The 24,003-nt window shown below is 42.8% G+C and overlaps 1 protein-coding gene across 4 annotated transcripts in view; it reads right to left on the bottom strand.

Annotated features, from left to right (window-relative positions):
- The window catches only part of ELMO1 (engulfment and cell motility 1), a 583,367-nt gene that overhangs the window by 453,257 nt on the left and 106,107 nt on the right, over positions 1-24,003 (bottom strand). For 3 of the 4 annotated variants that reach the window (XM_069588027.1, XM_069588028.1, XM_069588030.1), the window contains exon 2: positions 17,149-17,298. In XM_069588027.1, the coding sequence (XP_069444128.1) occupies positions 17,149-17,226 (78 nt within the window). In that variant the 5' untranslated portion in view covers positions 17,227-17,298. Of the gene's footprint in view, positions 1-17,148; positions 17,299-17,580; positions 20,887-24,003 lie in introns of those variants that run through there. The other variant, XM_069588029.1, reaches the window with a different exon arrangement.

Below are 24,003 nucleotides of genomic sequence, written 5' to 3'. Positions count from 1 at the left end.
ATAAGTAATCCATCTAGTTCCCGGAGGTGCCTCCTGACACCACGTCAAAAACACCGGTCATTTTTATAACAGCTTTACTCTTCCTCCAATGAGCCTGGTGACTGCTCTCCATGCTTCCAACCATATACCTTTAATATGAAGGAATCAGATGTCTCTGAGAAGTGTGTATGAATATTCTGTTTTCCTAATAGCTGCTTAAATAAACTGAAAGTTAATGACAAAAACCACACTTCCCTGAGGCAAATTTACTAATAGCTGGTTCTTGGAAAGCAAACATTTTGACAACAGTTCCAATGGGAATCACTGACACAAGATTCCAGTGACTGTTAGAAATGACAAAGGCAGGGGGTGGGGGGGAAAGGACTCACAACTCTATCTCCAAAGCAGGAAAAACTATGTATCCCATTAATTTTAAAAATAGAAAGATGACAGGCTATGACACCTTTTTCTCGACAGATGATTTGTTTTAAAAATAGTTTACTAAAAATGACTTGTTTCAAGCTTTATGAATCTAATTAAATATTAGATTCAGCAAGACCAAGTGCAGTCTTTGCATCATAAAAATCACCAGACTATGTAAATGAGCAGACACAAAAAATAATCAGTACTCTCATTAGTAATGAGTTAAAGAGGAGGAGAAGGTCCTCTTTCTCTTTTAGGTTCTCCGATATACCTCTGCTCAGTAGAAACGGTGTTCTCCTTCAATTGGAAGCAAAACTGCAATTTTAGAAAATGACAAAAATGTAGAGATGAATAATGCAAAAATAAAGCCCTACTCACATCAATTATCTTTCCTGAGTCTTCTTCCTTCTTCTTGACTATTTTACATTGTCCTAATACCAATGTTGCTATGGATATACTTTTTTCCCCAAATTTCAATATCTCAGGCAGCAAAAACAACAACTTTCCCAACTACTATATCCTTCTCTACCTTCCTTAACGGAGAAGGCAATGGCATCGCACTCCAGCACTCTTGCCTGGAAAATCCCATGGACGGAGGAGCCTGGTGGGCCACAGTCCATGGGGTCACTAAGAGTCGGACACGACTGAGCAACTTCACTTTCACTTTTCACTTTCATGCATTGGAGAAGGAAATGGCAACCCACTCCAGTGTTCTTGCCTGGAGAATCCCAGGGACGGGGGAGCCTCATGAGCTGCCGTCTATGGGGTCGCACAGAGTTGGAAACGACTGAAGCGACTCAGCAGCAGCAGCAGCAACCTTCCTTAACATCTGTCTTTTCCAGGAAGTGCTCCCAGATAATTCCACCCTGTCTGGTGGGCCATTTCATTCCACCACACCTTGAGTCAGTTAAGTTCGATTCAGTCACTCAGTCGTGTCCAACTCTTCCGGACCCCATAAACTGCAGCATGCCAGGCTTCCCTGTCCATCACCAACTCCCAGAACTTACTCAGACTCATGTCCATCGAATCAGTGATGCCATCCAACCACCTCATCCTCTGTTGTCCCCTTCTAGTCTGCATTCAATCTTTCCCAGCATCAAGGTCTTTTCCAAGGAGTCAGTTCTTCACATAAGGTGGCCAAATATTGGAGTTTCAGCTTCAGCATCAGTCTTTCCAATGAATATTTAGGACTGATTTCCTTTAGGATGGACTGGTTGGATCTCCTTGCAATCCAAGGGACTCTCAAGAGTTCTCTCCAACACCACAGTTCAGAAGCATCAATTCTTCGGCGCTCAGCTTTCTTTATAGTCTAACTCTCACATCCATACATGACTACTGGAAAAACCATAGCTTTGACTAGACGGACTTTTGTTAGCAAAGTAATGTCTCTGCTTTTTAATAGGCTGTCTAGGTTGGTCATAATTTTTCTTTCAAGGAGCAAGCATCTTTTAATTTCATGGCTGCAGTCACCATCTGCAGTGATTTTGGAGTCCCCTAAAATAAAATTTGTCATTGTTTCCACTGTTTCCCCATCTATTTGCCATGAAGTGATGGGACCAGATGCCATGATCTTAGCTTTCTGAATGTTGAGGGTATTTTTTGTTTTTGTTTTTTTTTGTTGTTGTTTTTTTAATTATTATTATTTTTCTTTACTTTACAATATAAGTATTGGTTTTGCCACACATCAACATGAATCCACCTCGGGTGTACACATGTTCCCAATCCCGAACCCCCCTCCCACTTCCCTCCCCATACCATCCCTCTGGATCATCCCAGTGCACCAGCCCCAAACATCCTGCACCCTGCATCGAACCTAGACTGGCGATTCGTTTCTTACATGATATTCTTACATGATATTCTCCCAAATCATCCCACCCTCTCCCTCTCCCACAGAGTCCAAAAGACTGTTCTATACATCTGTGTCTCTTTTGCTGTCTCCCATACAGGGTTATCGTTACCATCTTTCTAAATTCCATATATATGCGTTAGTATACTGTATTGGTGTTTTTCTTTCTGGCTTACTTCACTCTGTATAATCGGCTCCAGTTTCATCCACCTCATGAGAACTGATTCAAATGTAAGCGAACCTTTTCACTCTCCTCTTTCACTTTCATCAAGAGGCTCTTTAGTTCTTTTTCACTTTCTGCCATAAGGATAGTGTCAACTGCATACCTGAGGTTACTGATATTTCTCCCAACAATCTTGATTCCAACTTGTGCTTCATCCAGCCCGACATTTTGCATGATGTACTCTGTATATAAGTTAAATAAGCCTGGTGACAATATACGGCCTTGACGTACTCTTTTCCCAATTTGGAACCAATCTGTTGTTCCATGTCCAGTTCTAAATGTTGCTTTTTGACCTGCATACAGATTTCTCAGGAGGCAAGTCAGGTGGTCTGGTATTCCCATCACTTGAAGAACTTTCCAGTTTGTAGTGATCCACACAGTAAAAGGCTTTGGCATAGTCAATAAAGCAGAACTCTCTGGAACTCTCTTCCTTTTTTCGATGATCCAATGGATGTTGGCAATTTGATCTCCTTGAACCAGAGATCAAATTGCCTTAAGTCAAGTGTTCTCTTTTATATGGAAATGAGTGAGTGATTCACTCTGTGACTCAATTCAGGTCCTAAGGTCTGCCTACCTTCTCTTCCGTGAAACAGTGCACTTATCTGTGCTAAGCTCATATGTGGAAGGTTAATCCTATTTATGTGCATGGTATGAAAGTATTGATAAAAAGTCAGATACGCTTGATAGAATAAACAGAAACGACTGCTGACTGTGATGGATAAGGTAATAGCAGACCAGATAAAGCCAGATAAGCTCTGGAGGCAAAGTAGGGTTCAAGTTCAATTTAAACACAGGATTATGAATGTTTATCAACTGCGAAGAAACTGACATCCGACTAAGAAAGCTGTCAAAAGAATACTAAGTCGTGGCAAAGAGAGTTTTAAGAATCAGTTTACTTTTTTTACTTTCTAGTTCCCCCTCTTCTCGTCTCTCTGTGCCATGGAGTTGGTTTACTGTTGAGTGGATGAGTGTTTACCGTGAGTGGATGCACTAGCACCAATTCACCTTTCTTTTTGAAAAAGATTATTTATTTGGCGGCACTGTGTCTCAGTTGTGATGCGTGGGCTCAGTTGCCCCACAGCACCTGGGATCTTAGTTCCCTGACCAGGGATCAAACCTGGGTCCCTTGCACTGGCGTGCAGATTCTTAACCACTGGACCACCAGGGAAGTCCCCCATCCTCCTTTCTTCGGTGGTAATGGATGTGCTGAGAAATGTGCCAGCAAGTAGTGGAGAAACTCGGGCTTCTAAGTCTCAAATATATGTCCCATGAGTGTGACCATGACTACCAGAGGCTAACCCAGAGCCGGAAGAACAATAAAACAGGCTCTTCTCGGAGGATCCGAAACAGGCAAACGTCTGACTGTATCAACAACTTTTAAACTTGCCCTACCTTTGACATGTCATTAACCCACACTTTCACTGTCTATTGTCATTTGGTCAGCCCTTCCGATAACAAAGATAATAGCAATAGCTATCATTTACTGAGTGACTACCATATCCCCATTGCAAGATGATGTTACTAAGCCTACATTACAACTGAGAAAACTGTACGAGGATCTCAAGATGTTAAATAGCGTGCTCACTTGTCTTACTTCTTTTTGTATCCTCTGTCACTATCCTGTGCTGTGCTAAGTCACTTCAGTCGCATCTGACCCTCTGCATCACTATGAACTGTAGCCCACCAGACTCCTCTGTCCATGGGATTCTCCAGGCAAGAATACTGAAGTGGGTTGCCATTCCCTTCTCCAGGTCACCATCCTAGGCCATGACATAATTATTTCTCACTTGGGCTACTGCAACTAATTACTGTCTAACTAATCTCTCTTATTTAATTTTATTTCTCACAAAACAGTTCTTAAATTTTGACCCTCTAAAAATGCAGATCACATCACGTGCAGTGAAACCTTCTGCTGAGAAACATTCCCTTTTTTTCATGACTCTTGGACAGAATATTGAGTCCATACAGTTCCTCATGACACACCCTCTATCCATCCAGCGGGCCAGATCCAGAGGCCCATGTGGAATTACAGTACTGGGCAGGATCTCAAATATTACCTCTCCACCATTTCTTCCATTCTTGCTCTTTATTAGTAGGACTGCCAGTTAGACACAGGATGGGACTTCTTAACCTGTCCTTTCAAGATAACTTCACATTTGTATTTTTCATTCCTTTATCTTTTGGAATATATTCTGGATGTATTCCTTATTTCCAACTTCCACATTACTGGTTCTCTCTTTAGCCAAACCCACCATGGAATAACTCTATGTATTTTACTGCTTTTTTCCTGTTGTAGAGTTTTTCTTACATTTTATTTATTACTTTTACATTTCTGAGATTTTCAATTGTTTCTTTCTCAAATTTATCTATTCTCAATTCATATCTACCCATTTTATGTGCATAACTTCCTGTTTGTGAAGATACTATTCTCTCTCTTTTAAAGTTCTTCCTTTGAGGGCCCATGACACACTTATTTTTAAGCCCTCCCTTGAGTGCTACATTTCCCTACATTTACCAGATGGAACAGAGCCACCAAGCAGCAGCAGCCTGTGTGATAAAGAGGGACCAGATGCAAGTTTTCTGAGGTAACGGACTGTACAGAAAAGCTGAGGGAAAGAGGAGAATCTAGGAAGACATGTAGTTGCAGCTTCAGCAAACTGGGTATATGTTCATATATCACTGAGAAAAGAAGATATTAAGGAAAGCAAAACTGCACAGGTTTGGGGGTGGAGGGAACAATGAGGACTGATTTTGACTATGTTGAGTTTGAGGTGCAAGGGGCATCTAGATGGTCAAAACAAGTAACAGATAGGCAGCTGTTCATATGGGTCAGGAGGTCAAGAATGATGTGACAGTGGAAATTATTAGCATCTTACGGCGATAAGGCTGATGAATGCAAATATATCACCGCAAACTTGTTGCAGTGTAATGATCCATCTATAATCATTCTGAAAATTGATACAGCTTATCTCAAAGTCATTTGGCTGTCTTTTGATTATGGGATGCTTTGATGGAAGGATAAAAATAGATCTTCATAAAGTCAATTCATAAGATAAAACAATATATTTAGAATGCACGGTGGGGACAAGGGGAGGGACGTTCTTCTCAGAGGGCCACTCCTTTCATAACTGTATTTAATTGCATCATCAGACAGAAAAGGTATAAACATCACCTATTTCCTTTGCTCCTATTCTTATGACTTTCCCACACATCAGGCACTGTACTAGGCACTGGGAACACACACGGCCTGTGCAGAGCATCACATAGTGCATAAGTGGAGCCATATGGACTGTTACAAATGCATATAACAAGGGCCTTCATCTGATCTGAGAAATCAGATGACTTTTAAGAAGTGTATATTTCATCTGGGATCAAGAGGGAACGGGAGTTAGATGAGCGGAGAAATGAAAGGCTGGTAACTTCCAGTTAGAAGAAAAACACATTTGTAAAGGCTCTGAGAAGTGTGCAGCTATGAAAGAAAACAAATCACTTATAATTAGAACCAAGATAGGAGTTTGGTGGAAGTTGCAGTAACTCTAAGCAAAGCTGGTGAGGTGAGCAAAGGCTGGGGATAGCAGGTTCATAGGCAGAACGTCTGGATTTTATTCCAAGTGCAGTGGGAAGGCACTGAAGGTTGCCAGGCCTGGGAGAATGCATTAGAGGGGAAGTAAGAGTGGTGACCAGGAGGCCAGCCAAGGAGGCAAGTGGAGGCAAGCGAGAGCAGTGAGGATCAAGAAAAGGCAGACAGAATCAAGAACCACTGAGGAGGTAAATTCCACAGGATTTGCTATTTGAGAGACTTTAGGAGTTGCAGGGGAGGTGGTCCAGCACCATGGTGGTACCACTGACTCAGAGGACTCATGAGTACATCTGATGGAAATTCTAGAAAAAAAAAAAAAAAAAAACAGAAAAGCACATATTTTTTTTCCCCTGAGGCTGCTCTCATTCCCGAGAAGTTCTGGGCACCTTGCACAGGTCTACACATCCCTAGAGACAAAGTGCAAGCTGCCTTTCTCTAGGACAAAGCACCTTTTTATGAGAACCCAGAGTCCTGCTTCATGCTGAAAGCTACATAATTATATATCCCACCACAAACTGCCAGTTGACCTAACAGGAAAACGAAGTACACAGTGTGACATACACGAAAGGTTCTAGAAATGTGAGATGTCTTAGTCATCAAAATCTTAAGGAAACATGGTTGATAAAAGGTTCTGTCCTGAGTTACCCAATCTGCTCTTAGTGACAGAGCTGAGAAAGGGAAGTAGATGGAGGAGAATATCACCCCTACCTACCTAGAAAGCAAACTGAAATCTGCAGATCATCTTCAGAGAAAAAGCAGAATGCTAGAGTTCATGCTTGTGCAATTAACCTGGGTTCTCAGCTGAGGGGAAACATGTTTTCCATCTTTCTCCTCCAAAGCATGGCAAACTCTAAGATTTTAAGAGATTATACACACTCTCACATACAAAGCGAGAGAGCTAAAACCAGAAAGGGAAGTTCTTCAGTCACTTTATATTAAAGGAAGTTTAAGAAATAGCTGTTACAATACCAAATCCAACAGTTGCAAAAATCAGATGAGCCATGACTTTTCCTGTCTCAGTATCATTCCACCTGGTTATGACAGCACAAAACCCAGCAGTGTAACATCACACAGGCTTCATCACACTTTTCTTAAGCAGGACCAAATAAGCTCTTGAAAGTGTCATGTTTGTATTCTTTGTAAAGTAAGAAAAAGTGAAGAACTATTAGGACCATTGTACTGAAGGAAGCATTAAGGACTCCCTAAACATTACTGTGGGAGCCAGAGGCGGCACCAGCAGAGAGAAATGTATAGGACTGCACAACAACAATTTCTAAATCTGGGTCCAAGAACATCAGCATCACTATGAAGCTTGAAGAAACAGGAATCCCCAGCTCTTGAACCACATCTACAAATAATCCTGTCTGTGTTCAACATATGCCATAAACAATTCAGATGCAGAACCAAGCTTGGAGCCACTGATTTAGTCCCTCCTTGATAAGAGGAAATTTGTCCACCACTCAGGGGACATTGGCCATGTCTGGAGACACTGCTGGTTGTCACAGATGGGGGAAGGAATGCCATTGGCATCTAGTGGGTAAAAGCCAGGATGCTGCTAAAACCCTCAAATGCAAAGCACAGACAGCAAAACTAAGAATTCTCCAGTCTAAAGTGTCAATAGTGCTGAGATTGATGAAGTCCAATGTAATACAACCGTTTAGGAAAAGAGTTCAGGACAGGCACAAGACTTTTCATTTCTGCAGGGCAAGGGTAGAAACTTGCTTTCCAGAAATTCAGTCTCATTTTCTTGATTCTATGGGATCTTTTTTACTACGATCACTGTGCCAAAATACACATTACATTAAAATTACAGTCTTAACTATTTTTAAACATACTGCTCAGCAGTGTTAAATATACTCAAGCTGTGTATTCTATGTGATTGCAGGGAAGTCAAGAGATACCTGGAGTAACAGGTAAATTTGGCCTTGGAGTACAAAACGAAGCAGGGCAAAGGCTAATGGAGTTTTGTTTAAGAGAACTCACTGGTCATAGCAAACACCCTCTTCCAACAACACAAGAGAATACTCTACACATGGACATCACCTGATGGTCAACACCAAAATCAGATTGATTATATTTGCAGCAAAGATGGAGAAGCTCTATACAGTCAGCAAAAACAACATGGGGAGATGACTTTGGCTCAGATCATGAACTCCTTATTGCCAAATTCAGACTGAAACTGAAGAAAGTAGGGAAAACCACTAGACCATTCAGGTATGACCTAAATCAAATCCCTTACGATTATACAGTGGAAGTGACAAATAGATTAGATCTGATAGGTAGTCAATCCTGAAGGAAATCAGTCCTGAATTTTCATTGGAAGGACTGATTGTAAAGCTGAAACTCCAATACTTTGGGCACCTGATGCAAAGAACTGACTCACTGGAAAAGACCCTGATGCTGGAAAAGATTGAAGGCGGGAAGAGAAGGGAATGACAGAGGATGAGACGGTTGGATGGTGTCATGTCACCGACTCAATGGACATGAGTTTGAGTAAGCTCCAGGAGTTGGTGATGGACCAGGAAGCCTGGCGTGCTGCAGTCCATGGGATCGAAAAGAGCTGGACACAACTGAACTGAATCGAACTGAACGTGATTGCATCTGAATTCAGAATCTTTATTTGGAGCTCAACTGTTGTTTTAGTTCACCAGGCTCTCAATATTTAAGTCTTGGGAATTACAGGTTTTTAGGCTGAAGAGATAACTTCAATGCACTTAAGGAAACGTTTGTATTATCGGTTCCAGTCTTGCTTGAAACATAAGAAAATGGTTCTATTTCATGTATGACCCTGAAAAAAAATCATAATTGGCTCAAATGATTATTAAGCAGGGCACTGAGCGACTACCTCACTGAATCCCCACAAAGTCAGGAAGGACCTAAGAATATTGACAGTTCATCCTTACAAAGCAGGAGGCTTGTCCCCTGTCATACAGCACTCAGTGGCAACCCAGATTTTGAGTCCAAATAAGCCCATCCAAAGGCTGTGCCTGTAAGCACCAGGCCAGTCTGCCTCTCCCAGTGTCCAACCCCAAAGGAACCCCCATGTTTCAAGGCTCTGTCTCATTTCAGGTGGGCTCCTTCAGTGATAATCCAGACTATTCACCATCTTTTCCCTAGTTTTTAAATAAATTCAGACTTGGCTTTCATCATACAATGCGTCCTTGGAAATCATCTTGTCAATGGATGGAGGAGGCAAGCTGGCAGTGGTAGAAGTGTCTGTTTAAACAAGGCTGATGTTACTGGTGTGAGCCATTAAATGGAGCCATAAGGGGTGGAGAGACCCAAACAGAAGTACCGAACACACAAAATAAGACAGACAGAGAAGGACAAATACTGGTTTGATCCCTGGGTGGGGCAGATCCCCTAGCGGGGGCAACCCACTCCAGTATTTTTGCCTGGAGAATCCCCATGGACAGAGAAGCCTGGGGAGCTACAGTCCATAGGGTTGCATGAGTTGAACACAACTGAAGTGACAAAGCACACACACAATATCACTCACAGGTGGAATCTACAAAAAAAAAAAAAAATTCAATTTCCTAGAAACAGAGGGTAGAAAAGAAGTTGCCAGAGGTTGGTAAGTGAGGGAAATATGAACAGATCAGTCAAAGCATACAAACTTTCAGCTGTAAGATGAACATGGCCTGAGGATTTAATATAAAACATGGTGACTACAGTTGATAATACTGTACTGTATGATTGAAACTGTCTAAGAGAACAGAACTTAATTATTCTCCCGACTTCCCTGGTGACCCAGTGGCTAAAACTCCACGCTCCCAGCACAGGGGGCCCAGGGTTTGGTATCTGTGATCCCACATGCCGCAATGAAGACTGCAGAGCCTGCGTGCTGCAACTAAGGCCTGGTGCAGCCAAATTAATAAATAAATAATTTTAGAGAAAAAGAAATGAATTGTTCTCACCATATGTCAATTGTACCTCAATAAAGCTGATATGAAATTTTAAAAAGAACTACTGAGCAGATTTATGATTCAGTACAAACGGCCTGGATTTTTTTAGTGTCACCCAAAAGTGAAAGTGAAGTCGCTCAGTCATGTCCGACTCTTTGCGACCCCGTGGGGTGTAGCCTACCAGGCTCCTTCCTCCATGGGATTCTCCAGGCAAGAATACTGGAGTGGGTTGCCATTTCCTTCTCCAGGGGATCTTCCCAACCCAGGGATCGAACCGGGGTCTCCCGCATTGCGGGCAGATGCTTTAACCTCTGAGCCAACAGGGAAGCCCAATCTGGATTCAAATCAATAACATCCTGCCTGTGTGATCTCAGGTAACTTGGAAAAATTATGAAATGAGAAGTGTAAAGCCTGCCTTGCTAGGCTTTAAGAGGGGGACGAGGTACTCCATGCAGGGCACTTATGACACTGCCTGGCATATCATATGTGCTAACTGGATGGTATACATTATTATTAATATTGCCACTATTACTAGTACTATGTATAGAATGAGTTAAACTCCTGTGTCATGCACCAAAACTTCAATGCGCTTTATGCAATGAGTGAGCCATTAAAAGGTCTTGGGTAAATCAAATTTATGCATATTGAATTATATCTTAAATATATTACAGAAATAGGATAGCTTAAATATACTACAGAAATCAGATAGTTGAGGGAAAACCACAAGCAATCATTTTGTGCACGCTTGCCTAAAAACACATGCATATGTGTTCTTTTTAGAAAAATAAAATCTGCAACCATGTATGAAGAGGGGTTGCTATTGTAATTTCTTTCTCTTTGAAGAATGGAGAATACCAATGTTTTATTCTTATCTTTACTACTCACGATTCAAGCCAAAAGTCATCCCACAGAAAGAGACCAATGTGATGGCCTGCAGAATACAAATGTATATAAAACAGACTGACCACCAGAAGCTTATAATATACTTCAAAAGACATAGGCACATTTTAAAAATGTAAATAACAGCAGGCTCAAGTTATGTTAACTGTAAACAAAATCTACAGGCAAAGAAAATGGTATAAGGAATTAAAAGGATGGGACTTCCCTGGCAGTCCAGCAAGCAAGACTCTGTGCTTCCACTGTAGGGGGTGATGTGAGAGTTTGATCCCTAGCCAAGGAACTAAGATTCCTCATGCTACGTGGTGCAGCCAAAAAGAAAGGAGGGGCAGGGATTAGAAGGATGGAGAAACAACTGCGTTACAACAGGACTGAAAAAGACTTGAGCAGAAAGGAGGCTCTGTGTGATGCTAGCAAAGCCAAGATTTAGAGTGGAGGGAGTAAGACAGGGCAGAAGAAACCCAAGCAGTTGGCTGTTAGAAACCATAAGATATGGGGGGAAAGAAAAGTGCAAATATGGGCAGGGACACACTCGTAAAGGGGCAGTTTGTCCAAAGCAAGAGGGTACTTGAGAACTGCTCACAGCACATGCAAATACCTTGAATCTGGGATAATGTAAGAGAAAAATCACAGCAGGACATGAAGGCAGGTTAAAGAATCTGACAAGTCTCAGGGTCACCGGGAAACTCAAGGATCATCAGTGACTGTTTAATTGCGGTATACTTTCTTCAAACAAAATCTTTCCCCAAAGCATCCAAAAGTGAGAAAAGGTCAACAGCCGCTGCTGTGGCAGAAGTGAGCATGAAGAGCCTGGACGCCTATGGCACACACCCCTCACCCTGAACCATTTGAGGAGGATCTGCAGAACTGAGGTAGAAAACCATGCATCTCTTCCCATCATCCCTTCTGGGCAAATACACAGCAGAGAGTATCTGAGGCCCAGATTGGAGTGGTGGCTTTCTAGCCTCAGTGAACTCCTTGTAAAGAAAGGCAGGGGAGGGCAGAACAGAGGCAGGAGGAAGACAGTGCATCAAACCGAGGAGCTGCTTCCCAGAATATTAGCAGGTGGCCAAGAGGTGGGAGAAAATATTTTGGAGAAGTACCAGGGAGCCAGTGAATATTCCATAGCATGAACTTGTTGTGTGGCCAATTCGCATGTTCCTTTATTACTAGGTGATGCCTCCCTCCCACTTGCCCTTTAACTTTTTCTCTTTCCTAAATATTTACAAAGTCATGCAGAAAAAGAAGGAGAAAGGTGGGAAACCATTCACGATGGAAGGGCAGGTAAAAAAGAAAACCTGAGCATCTCATTCTCTTATTGGATGAGAACTTGCTTAAATGAGCAGCAGTAAAGCCTTTGCATGCATGCTAAGCCACTTCAGTTGTGTCTGACTCTTTGTGACCTTATGGACCATAGCCCACCAGGTTCCTCCATCCATGAGAGTCTCCCGGCAAGAATACTGGAGTGGGTTGCCATGCTCTCCTCCAGTGGATCTCCCCAAACCAGGAATCAAATGCATGTCTCCTGCGGCTCCAGCACTGCAGGCAAATTCTTTTACCGCCGAGCCACCAGGGAAGCCCAACAATGCCTTTACTGCGTAATTCCTCTGAACTGGGCAGTGTCCTATTCTTTTCATATATTTTCTTTAATGTTCACAAGGATCATAAAAGTGGTGACTTATTATCTTGACTTGACAAGACAAAGATAATGAGGCTCAAAGAGGCTAACTGGGCTCTCACAGAAAGGGGGCCGCTGGGCCCACCCCACAGGTTTAAATGTCCCAGAGCCCATATTGTGTTTGTTAGGACACACTGCATTATGCCTCTTGTCAAAGAGCTGGGGGTTCTACACACTTGACAAAAAAAAAAATCTGTTCAGAAAACATTAGGTTAACGGGAAGAGTGGACAGGAAGCCTTTTTGGCTCTGTGTATCCAGACAATGATCACCTAAAACCGCAAATGGTTCCTGAGGCTGAAAGCCAGCAACAGACAGTGAAGACAGGAGCAGAGGCTGCCGCCAGGAACAAAGAAGCTGGATGACAGCTCTTTTGAGAGCCTCATATAATAGAGCAGACTTCACTTGTAAAAAGTTCCTTGGGGCTTTTCCTGTGGAGTAGAAACACAGAACTGTTTCCTCAAAATTCAGAATGAAGATAAACCAATCCACTCCAAGTAGACATCCCCTGCAACCGAGATGGGCCCTGACTGAGCAGACGTGATCCCCACTCAGGAATCTCCCTCTCCCAGCTAGTCATTAATTACTCACTTATATAGAAAGGTTGGTCAACAGGCACTAGAAAAAAAGGTATTCAGAAATGGAGTAATTCAGGCTCCAGGTGGTTTCCTCTCGAGCCCCCGCAGGATCCAATGAGGGTGACTCTGCTCTAGATTCATTTAGTGCTCATCGCAAGCCAGATTAAGGGTCCACCCCTGGTCGGCAGAATCACAGTCTCTGCAGTGCCTGGAATGTTTGTTTCTCACAAGCTGCCCTAACACACTCAGGTTTGAGGACCACCAGTTTAAGTTGATAGATAAGGACAACACAGTGTGACAAGTGGAGGGATACTGGAGGTTTGGGGGAGAAGATGGAGCAGCCATTCTTGACCCAGCTTCCAGAAATACCTTGTAGTGAAATGGTAGCTAAGAACAAAGGAGCAAAAGCAAAATGTGATGGGAGAGAAGCAGGTGATGTGACCTTTATTGAACAAGGTAGAAGATTAGGAGAAAACTCTGCCCAAGTCTTCCTTGCTTGTGCAAATACATTTCTGATCCTTGCGCCAACTTCCCACTCCATCAAGAAACAACACCTGATAGCAAGGCTGCCACTCACTCCAACTTCAGCCACTGCAGGGCAAAAAGGGACTGGGTCTCTTAACACTGGAGGTCTCCATATGGCATTAGCAGGAGGCCTACAATTTAGCCAATGGTTGAAAAGTTCAGTCTTCAAAGTACAGGAGGCCTGTGTTTGTGTTCTGGTCTCATTGACTACAGAATCATCTAACTTCTAAGAACCTCAATATTAGCACCTGTAAATTTAGAACCATCACAAAGAATGAGACAAGGCAACTTTATGTACCTCTTGATGTGATGCCCTGAAGAGGACCCTCATCTCTCCTTTCTGTCTGCCAAAAATGCAAAACATGCATCTAATTGGAAAGAAACATTGGAGAAACCCAAACTGAAGGCCATCCCACAAAATACCCTGGTGGGCTGCAGTCCATGGGGTTGCTGGGAGTCGGACACGACTGAGCAACTTCACTTTCACTTTTCACTTTTATGCACTGGAGAAGGAAATGGCAACCCACTTCATTGTTCTTGCCTGGAGAATCCCAGAGACGGGGGAGCCTGGTGGGCTGCCATCTACGGGGTTGCACAGAGTCGGACACGACTGAAGCGACTTAGCAGCAGCAGCAGCAGCATACTCTACAGAACTTTCTAGGTCAGGAAAGATAAAGAATCTCTAAGGAACCATTCAAGAGCCATAAGACCAGAGGGACATGACAATAACTGTACTGTTATGATTGATCCTTTCAGGATCCTGAAAGGATGTCAGACTGAGGTAAACACTTATCAAGGATCTTATTGGAATAACTGATGAAATATGAATATGGGCTTTGAGCTCTGAACTAGATGATAACGTTGAACTAATGTTCTGGTTTCTATAAGGAGAATATGGTTATGTAAGAGAATGATTTTATTCTTTAGAAGGACACATTGATTATTTAGGGGTAAAGAGAGATGCTGCCTCTAAGTCACACTCAAATGGTTCAAAAGGGGATATGTATACAAGAGATAAAAAAATAATGAAGCAAAATATTAATAATTAGTAAGTCTGGATAAAAGGTAGACAGGAGTTCTTTGTACTATTCTTGTCATTTCTGTGTGTGAAACTGTATTGAAATAAATTACCCCTCAAAACTATCAGGCCAGGAAAAACAAGGGAAAGACTTGGAAGCTGTCAAAGACTGGAGAAGACAGAGGAAACAAGATGGATATATTACAGTGCAATTGGTATTCTTGTATTGGATTCTGTCACAGAAGAGGAACATTAGTGGAAACACCGATGAAATCCTCATAAATTTTGTAGTTCAATTACTAGTAATCCTGCATAGTTGAGGCAAATGTACCACAGTTATAGTAAGATGTTAACATTAGGATAAACTTAGTGAAGGTTGTATAAAAACTCTCTAAAAATCTTTGTATTTTGTCTGTCAATCTAAAATTGTTCCCAAATAAAAAGAATATTTTGAAAGATTACTGATACACATACAACAAGGGCCATCCCCAAAGGCAGGGACAGGATACTGATTCCACAGGCCCCTAAGAGTGCACGTCAGGAATTGCTGTCTTAAAGAAGAGGTTTCCAAACACCCCTGGCCGTGGCAGAATCAAAAAGAAATAGTTTACCTGAACCACTGACTTAGAATCTCTGGAGATGGGGCCCCAGAGAACATTTGAACAAGTGCCCCAAGTGGTTCTGGTATGGCCTCAGGCTTGGGCACAGGTGTCCAGTTCAATATTTCTCAGACTTAACTATACAAGGAATCCCCTGGGGATCTTGTTAAAATTCACATCTGGGTCAGGAGGTCTGGGTAGGATCTGAGAGTCTGTATATCTACTGAGCTCCTAGGTGATGCTCAAGCAACTGATCCTCAGCCCCACCTGCAGACAAGGCAAAGCAACAAGACAGAATGGGCCTGGGTCCATGACACTGGAGCACCATGCCAGGCCAGGACGGCCCTGTGGACTTGAAAGAAAGAAAGAAAGAAAGTGAAGTCACTCAGTTGTGTCCAACTCTTTGCGACCCTGTGGACTGTAGCCTATCAGGCTCCTCCATCCATGGGATTTTCCAAGCAAGACTACTGGAGTGGATTTGCCATTTCCTTCTCCAGGGGATCTTCCCAACCCAGGGATCAAACCCAGGTCTCCCACATTGTAGGCAGATGCTTTACCATCTGAGCCACTAGGGAAGTACAATGGACTTGAGAAGCCAACTTCTATCTCTTTGAAATAATTGTTCTCTTGGGTTGTAGACAAACATAATCCTAACAACATTTAGTCTTCACCAAATAGCCCCAGCCATATCTTGCAGTAATAGTCAATGTGTATCCTCTCTCAAACAGCACGTGAAAAAGTGTAAACAACTGTTGTCTGACACAAATGTATATAAAATTACTGAGCACACTTCTCTACTTTCATGGATTGCTTCTAAAGTCAACAAAATCTGCCTCAAAGAGCAGTTACAATGACTATGACATATTGGTCTGATGACACCTTTTTTACAACAAAATTTACTCTTCCTTACATTCATGCTCAAACTCAACTAATTCTCACTTGACCTTTATAATTTAATGAATCATTTGGATGCACACAATATCTTTCAAATCCTCTAGAAGTCTTCAACCAGATAATAAAATCTGACCAGAAAAATAGTACAGAGCATAATTATAAAATAGTATTGAGTACATAAAAAGTAGAGTTGCCATGGTACCCTAATTTTGAAAATGTAGAAAGCCATCCAGAACCCCATACTACACGCTTTATGAAACCCATAGACATATACTAGGTCTTGAACTTTTTTGTTTTTAAGTCATTTACTCTAGAATGACAAAAGTAACCTCCCTGAGATTGCCTGCAATCAATTACATCATAAGACTCAGTGCCCAAGCTAAAGGATGCTTCCATAGGTTAAAACCATGCTAAAAATCTTTGTGATACTTTCTCATGCAGTAAAAATTTACTGACTGTTTTTCATATACCAGACAATACATTAGACCCACAGTGCATTTAACTCTAATAATGAAATGACAACTGGCTAGGACCCAAGACCCACCCCTCTATGCTAATTTCATAATCAAAATAGTAATAGGACAAAGTCACATTGTACTTGTTGGCTGCTTCTGCAAAAGCCAGAGAAGAGTGACCCCCAAAATTAAGTTTTGTGTTGTCTATAATAAAACAATCTACTCATAGTCATGAGTCTCTGCAAGGCGGTGTTGGGACAGCTCCACTACATCAGCTGCCCAAATCCGGTCCCCTGTCCTGCCCGCCTCCTTCACAGCTTCGGACACAAACCCTGTATTGACTCATCCTGAGTAGATGTTGGACAAGTATAAAAACCCCATCCATCACCACTACATGTGGTACAGGAATCAAACTATACTGTAACTATTATCACACCAATTTTTCAACACAGCCAGAGACAGAACAGGAGAAAAAAGAGCTAAGTCTGGGAGAAATTCAGAATAGAAAGGAAACTAAAATAACTGCCAAATGACTGCCAGTCCTACTAACCTGGTCGATCTCCATGAGCTTGGGGTAGGCACCCGGCCATTCTATGGCCACCTTGACGATGTCCGCTGGCGGTGGCATTGCAAATTCCTAGAACGTCCAAAGCCAGTGGAAGTGGGATCCTACGGTGTAGACGGCTGCACGTGTCTATACCTAATGAGGAATGACAAAAAGAGAAAGAGAAGTTGCTCAGTACAAATACAGGGTGAATTTTGCTTCATCACTTCCTGTTTTCACTGGTGGTTTAGGTACAAGAAACGGCTCTGGGTGCAGAAGACTCAGGGCGCCAACTGCACCACTCATTGGCGGCTCCCCAGGAGGGAAGGCAGAGGAGGGGAAGATACCAATGCCCTGGGGTCAGAGCCACCAGGAGATGAGGCGCTGGCGAGGGATAGGCTCCCAAGTCCCCAGTGTGAAGCAAGGTGGAACCCTTACCGCCCAGTTCTGCTCTGAACAGTGCCCGAGGTCTGAATGCGCCTGGCTCACTCTGCCCCGAAGCACATGAAAACTCCTCGTGCTCAACAGTCTCCGGAAGGACAGATTGCCCAGGAAGTCATGGCCAGGAAGCAGCATTTCTTTAAAGTGTTTTCGGGGTGTCACAAATAGAGCTCTGCACTATAGCAACCAGGATATCATGAGGAAGGAGCCACGCCCCATGGTTCACACACATGTACACACACACTCCCTCCCCAAGGCCAGTTCACAAGATGCCAAGAAAATTAACTGTGCTGGTTAATACGGCATTCAGAACAGACCTTGAATTCTCACTGGAATGAATAGTGTTGCTTACACAAAAGAAGTAAGTTTAATCCTCTGCTGCCTCTCTCTCCCAGACTCCCTCATTTCTTTAAGAACTTTTTTTTTAACATAATATTTTGGAACAGGTAAAACATTCATGCAATTCAAAACGAGAGAGAGAGAGAGAGAGAGTGTGTGTGTGTGTGTGTGTGTGTGTGTGTAAAGACAGGGTGAATCTCCCTCCTTCTGAACAGATATAACTTCCATCCCCATCCATCCATCTAGCCACTGTTAATAGACTCTTATGTGTCCCTTCAGAATTTCTTCATGTAAGTCAAATGTTAAAACATATATTTCCCATTTTCTTTATATAAAAGGCAGCATTCTAGACTCTGTTTTATTCATCTCCTGTGTCTTCTAAAACCTTCAATATCAGTATAAACATTGTGTCCTGGTTCCTTCTACAGCCGCATAGACATTCTTTGTATAGAAGTGTCTTATCTGAAGAGCGAGTCCCCTGCCATGAGCCACTGGGTGATCTCTCACCTCTGGCTGTTATAAACAAGCCTCTGGTGAATAATCTTATGCATACATCATTGTGCTCATTTGTGAGTATATCTTTACAGTAGATTCACAGAAGTAAAATTGTTGGGTCAAAGGGTATAAGCAGTTTTAGATTCTGATACCATCTGCAAATATCCCTCCCTAAGGAGAGTTGTACCAATCTACCCTCCCTTTAGCAATGGATGAGTCTGACTATTTACACAGACTCACCAACAGATTGAACTTTTGTACACCTCCATGCATTGAAAAAATATATTTCAATGTACTTCCAATGTCTATTTCTCTTATTGTGAGGGAAGTTGAACATAAAGATGCAAAGCCCCATGTCTACTTTACTGTGAACTGAAGTGATACTTTGCCCTTTTTCTACTGGGTTCTTGGTCTTTTATTCAGAAATTGATCTCTGTATAAAGCTTCTAGTCAAACATATGCAACTGATTCTTTATCAAACCAGAGTGGGGCTTGTCAGTTACTAACCCCTGTCTGTGGCAGTTGGACATGCCTAAGATAATAGAGATAACAGAGCTAATAGTGGAAGCCTCATGTCAGTTAATAATAACAACACAAGCAGTGATATAAATAACTAACTTCACCAGAGCTGACAAGTAAGGGAAATGAACCAAAACAAAACGGCTGCCCCTCTGGCCAAGGAAGATGAAGCCAGCCTGGTGTGAAGATAATCAGTGCTAACCAGCAGGAGCATACCTCCAAAGCAGTGGTTCAGTGGCTCATTCAACAAATAATTGTTGAGCCCAATCCTGTGCCAGCTGTTTCCTCAGTGCTGGGGATACAGCAGCAAATCTGCACCTTAGGTGGCATCAGGGACATGGAGAGAAACAAGTCAGGGAAGGAGAATCTGAAGTCTGTGAGTATATCTGTGTGGGAGGGGCAGGATGCAGTCTTAAATAGGGAAGCCAGGGGAAACTTCAGTGAGAGGCAGAATGTGAGCAAAGGCCTATGAGAAGTGAGGAGGTGAGTCATGCGAATACTTGGGGAAATCATGCCACAGGCCAAGAGAGCGTGTTGACTGAAATAAAAATGCACAACCTAAAAGTTGAGAGCTATGTTTTATTCAGTGGATGTTCTTAGGACTTTGAGCCTAGGAGGCAGCATCTCAAATCACCCTGAGTAAACTCCTCCCAAGAGGAAGTAGTGAGCCAGAATATATAGGAGTTTTTGCAACCATACCAGGAAGTCAAAACAATAGATTACTGTTAATAAAAGAATACTAGATATCTCCAGTTAAGGAATCTAGTGCTTCTCTGCATATGGTAAGATGCAAGCGTCTGGGTTCACTGAAATCATCCTTTGATGCGCACCTCCGCTTTCTGGGGCCAGAAGTGCTTTCTCATGGAGGAGGGGAGTGGCTTCACTCTGATGACTGCTAGATGGCAGACAGTCTTGGTTTCCTTCCTGAGTTCCCTCAGGACTCACATCTGGGCCACCTGTAACGTGGTGGCTAGATCCTTTCCTTACCGATATGGCAGGCAATATTTTATTTCTCAACTAGCAAGTGCAAAGGCCCTGAGGGAGGAGCATGCCTCACATGTTCCGGCAACAGGTGAGGGGCCAAAGTCAAGTAAGTAGGAGCAAGTGTAATAAGAGAAGGAGTTCCAACAGTTTGGGGTCGCAGTGTGGTAGGTTCGCTCACTATACTCTTGACCCTCCTAGACATTCCTATGCCAACTCTTGGTCATAACTTCTAAAAAAGAAAGTTCATGTCCATGCATATCTATCTATTCTGAGTATAAATCAGCACAACTTTCTAGAGGTATCTTTGGCAAATTGTACTCAAGGCCTTAAAATTTTATATTCCCTTTGAGTAATTTTACTTTTCTAGGATGTTTCCTTAAGAAATAACTATTAACTCAACCATAACAACGTCAATTGCCATTTTGGTTATAATTCCCGAAACTTGAAAACAATTGAATATTCAACAACAGAGACCACTACATAATTATGGGTCTCATAAGTGCAAATACAAGCAGGCAGTCTGCACTGGGACAGATTTCTTCAAAATCTGTACACTCTTTTAATTCACTTGAGAATTCCAAGGATAGTGTAATTTATCTGTACCACATCGCTTCAATTCAGGATCCATATTGAATTACATATCCTAGAATAAGAGTGAAAACAAGTTCTAATGTGAGAATAGACTCAGTGCAAATCTCAGGTAACACTATTCAAACCAAAGAACACATAATCGTGGTGTTGAAGAGAATAGATAATAGACAGTAGAAATAAAAATGCATTTTGAGCAACTTCCTCCCAACTCTACACAAAATAGTCTAGAGTTACTTTGAAAGAGGTCATCTGGCCTTCCAGGAATCAAAGGCCAAGTGTGCTTTTTTTTCCCTTTAAAAGATATTTATTTCTCAAAGACTGTTCAGACAAAACCTGTTGAACAGGTGAGAATAGAATAACACAGTTCTTCTTGTGCCTCCATGGAGAACAACATAAGAGCGGTGTACAAAGCAGCCATTGAGAGCAAAGAGGCTGGGAGCACCCCTTGGGAGCTCACCTAAGCAGCCCAATTAGTCCTCATCAGTTTTCCCCACATTAACAAGCAGCAGAGATGGGGTACAGCCAGGTTCCCATGGGTAGAGTCAGGTGTGCAACTACAGAATGAATAATCCCATCCACCTCATTATCCTCAGAAGTCCACATTTTATCCTCTTGAATTTATATTTCCATGAAGAAACCGTTAGCTTCTATACATAGTCATGTTTCTACTGTTGAAATTCAGAAGAGAACGTTTCTAGCTCAAGTTTTCTCACCCTTGTAAGATGTTTAGCAGCATCCTTGGCCTCTACCCACTAGAGATCAATAACCTTCTTTAGCTGTTACATAAATGTCAGAAATGTCTCCAGACATTGCCAAATGTCCTCTGAGGGGAAAATCATCCTCCAGTTCAGGTGTGAGCTGCCAAGTTCTCAGGACTTCCCTGGTGGCTCAGATGGTGAAGAATCTGCCTGCAATTCAGAAGACCTGGGTTCAATCCCTGGGTCAGAAAGATCCCCTGGGAAGAGAATGTCTACCTAGTATTCCTGATGCAAACAGCCAACTCATTAGAAAAGACCCTGATTCTGGAAAAGACTGAAAGCAGGAGGAGAAGGGGGACAACAGAGGATGAAATGATTGGATGGCATCACGGACTCAATGGACATGAGTTTTAACAAACCCTGGGAGATGGTGAAGCACAGGGAAGCCTGGTGTGCTGCAGTCCATGAGGTCGCAAAAAGTCTGACATGACTGAGCATCTGAAGGACAACAAATTCTTGCCTGGGAAATCCCATAGACAGAGGAGTCTGGTGGACTACAGTCCATGGAGTCACAAAGATGAGTGACTAACACATGCCAAGTTCTCTGGGCAGATACTAATGATCAGGGCAAGCCATGGCTGAAGCGACACAAGACAGGCTCACCAAGAAACATGAACATTCAGACCCAGTGCTTGGTCAGGCATCATTGAGATGCAAAAATATTTGTAAACTTCAGTCAACAAATGCAATGCACTAAGCGCAGGCGGCCGAGAGGAGCTACCCCACGTCCGAGGTCAGGGGCAGAAGCCGGGAGGACCCCATGCCCGAAGGGCGACGGTCAAGAGGAGTTATCCCACATCCAAGGTCAGGGGCAGCGGCCAAGAGTACCAGGCTGAGACGGCGCAGGAATAGCTGAGAGGAGCTACCCCTTGTCGGAAGTCAGGGGTGGCGGCTGGGAGGAGCTACTGGTGTCCGAGGTCAGGGACGGCGGCCAAGAGGAGCCACCCCACATCCAAGGAGCGGTGGCGGCGCAGGCACAGGAGGGCCTAGAGGAGCCATCCCACGTTGAAGGTCAGGAAGGGTGGCGGTGAGGAGATACCCCTTATCCAAAATAAGGAGCAGCAGCTGTGCTTTGCTGGAGAAGCCGTGAAGAGATACTCCACGCCCAAGATAAGAGAAACCCAAGTAAGATGGTAGGTGTTGCAAGAGAGCATCAGAGGGCAGACACACTGAAACCATACTCACAGAAAACTAGTCAATCTAATCACACTAGGACCACAGCCTTGTCTAACTCAATGAAACTAAGCCATGCCTGCAGGGCAACCCAAGATGGGCAGGTCATGGTGGAGAGGTCTGACAGAATGTGGTCCACTGGAGAAGGGAATGGCAAACCACTTCAGCATTCTTGCTTTGAAAACCCCATGAACAGTATGAACACGCAAAATGATAGGATACTGAAAGAGGAACTCCCCAGGTCAGTAGGTGCCCAATATGCTACTGGAGATCAGTGGAGAAATAACTCCAGAAAGAATGAAGGGATGGAACCAAAGCAAAAGCAATACCCAGCTGTGGATATGACTGGTGATAGAAGCAAGGTCCAATGCTGTAAAGAGCAATATTGCATAGGAACCTGGAATGTCAGGTCCATGAATCCAGGCAAATTGGAAGTGGTCAAACAAGAGATGGCAAGAGTGAACATTGACATTCTAGGAATCAGCGAACCAAAATGGACTGGAATGGGTGAATTTAACTCAGATGACCATTACATCTACTAGTGTGGGCAGGAATCCCTCAGAAAAAATGGAGTAGCCATCGTGGTCAACAAAAGAGTCCGACATGCAGTACTTGGATGCAATCTCAAAAACAACAGAATGATCTCTGTTCATCTCCAAGCAAACCATTCAATATCACAGTAATCCAAGTCTATGCCCCAACCAGTAACGCTGAAGAAGCTGAAGTTGAACGGTTCTATGAAGACCTACAAGACCTTTTAGAACTAACACCCGAAAAAGATGTCCTTTTCATTATAGGGGACTGAATGCAAAAGTAGGAAGGCAAGAAACACCTGGAGTAACAGGCAAATTTGGCCTTGGAATGCGGAATGAAGCAGGGCAAAGACTAACGGAGTTTTGCCAAGAAAATGCACTGGTCATAGCAAACACCCTCTTCCAACAACACAAGAGAAGACTCTACACATGGACATCACCAGATGGTCAACACCAAAATCAGATTGATTATATTCTTTGCAGCCAAAGATGAAGAAGCTCCATACAATCAACAAAAACAAGACCAGGAGCTGACTGTGGCTCAGATCATGAACTCCTTATTGCCAAATTCAGACTTAAATTGAAGAAAGTAGGGGAAACCACTAGACCATTCAGGTATGACATCAAATCCCTTACAATTATACAGTGGAAGTGAGAAATAGATTTAAGGGCCTAGATCTGATAGATAAAGTGCCTGATGAACTATGCATTGAGGTTCGTGACATTATACAGACACAGGGATCAAGACCATCCCCATAGAAAAGAAATGCAAAAAAGCAAAATGGCTGTCGGGGGAGGGGGGCACTTACAACCAGCTGTGAAAAGAAGAGAAGCACAAAGCAAAGGAGAAAAGGAAAGATATAAGCATCTGAATGCAGAGTTCCAAAGAATAGCAAGAAGAGATAAGAAAGCCTTCTTCAGCGATCAATGCAAAGAAATAGAAGGAAAGAACAGAATGGGAAAGACTAGAGATCTCTTCAAGAAAATTAGAGATACTAAGGGAACACTTCATGCAAAGATGGGCTTGA

This window comes from Ovis canadensis, chromosome 4 (assembly GCF_042477335.2).
Source record: "Ovis canadensis isolate MfBH-ARS-UI-01 breed Bighorn chromosome 4, ARS-UI_OviCan_v2, whole genome shotgun sequence".
NCBI lineage: Eukaryota > Metazoa > Chordata > Mammalia > Artiodactyla > Bovidae > Ovis > Ovis canadensis.
Note: the sequence above shows the minus strand (reverse complement) of the source record. Positions and strands in the feature narration are given on the sequence as shown.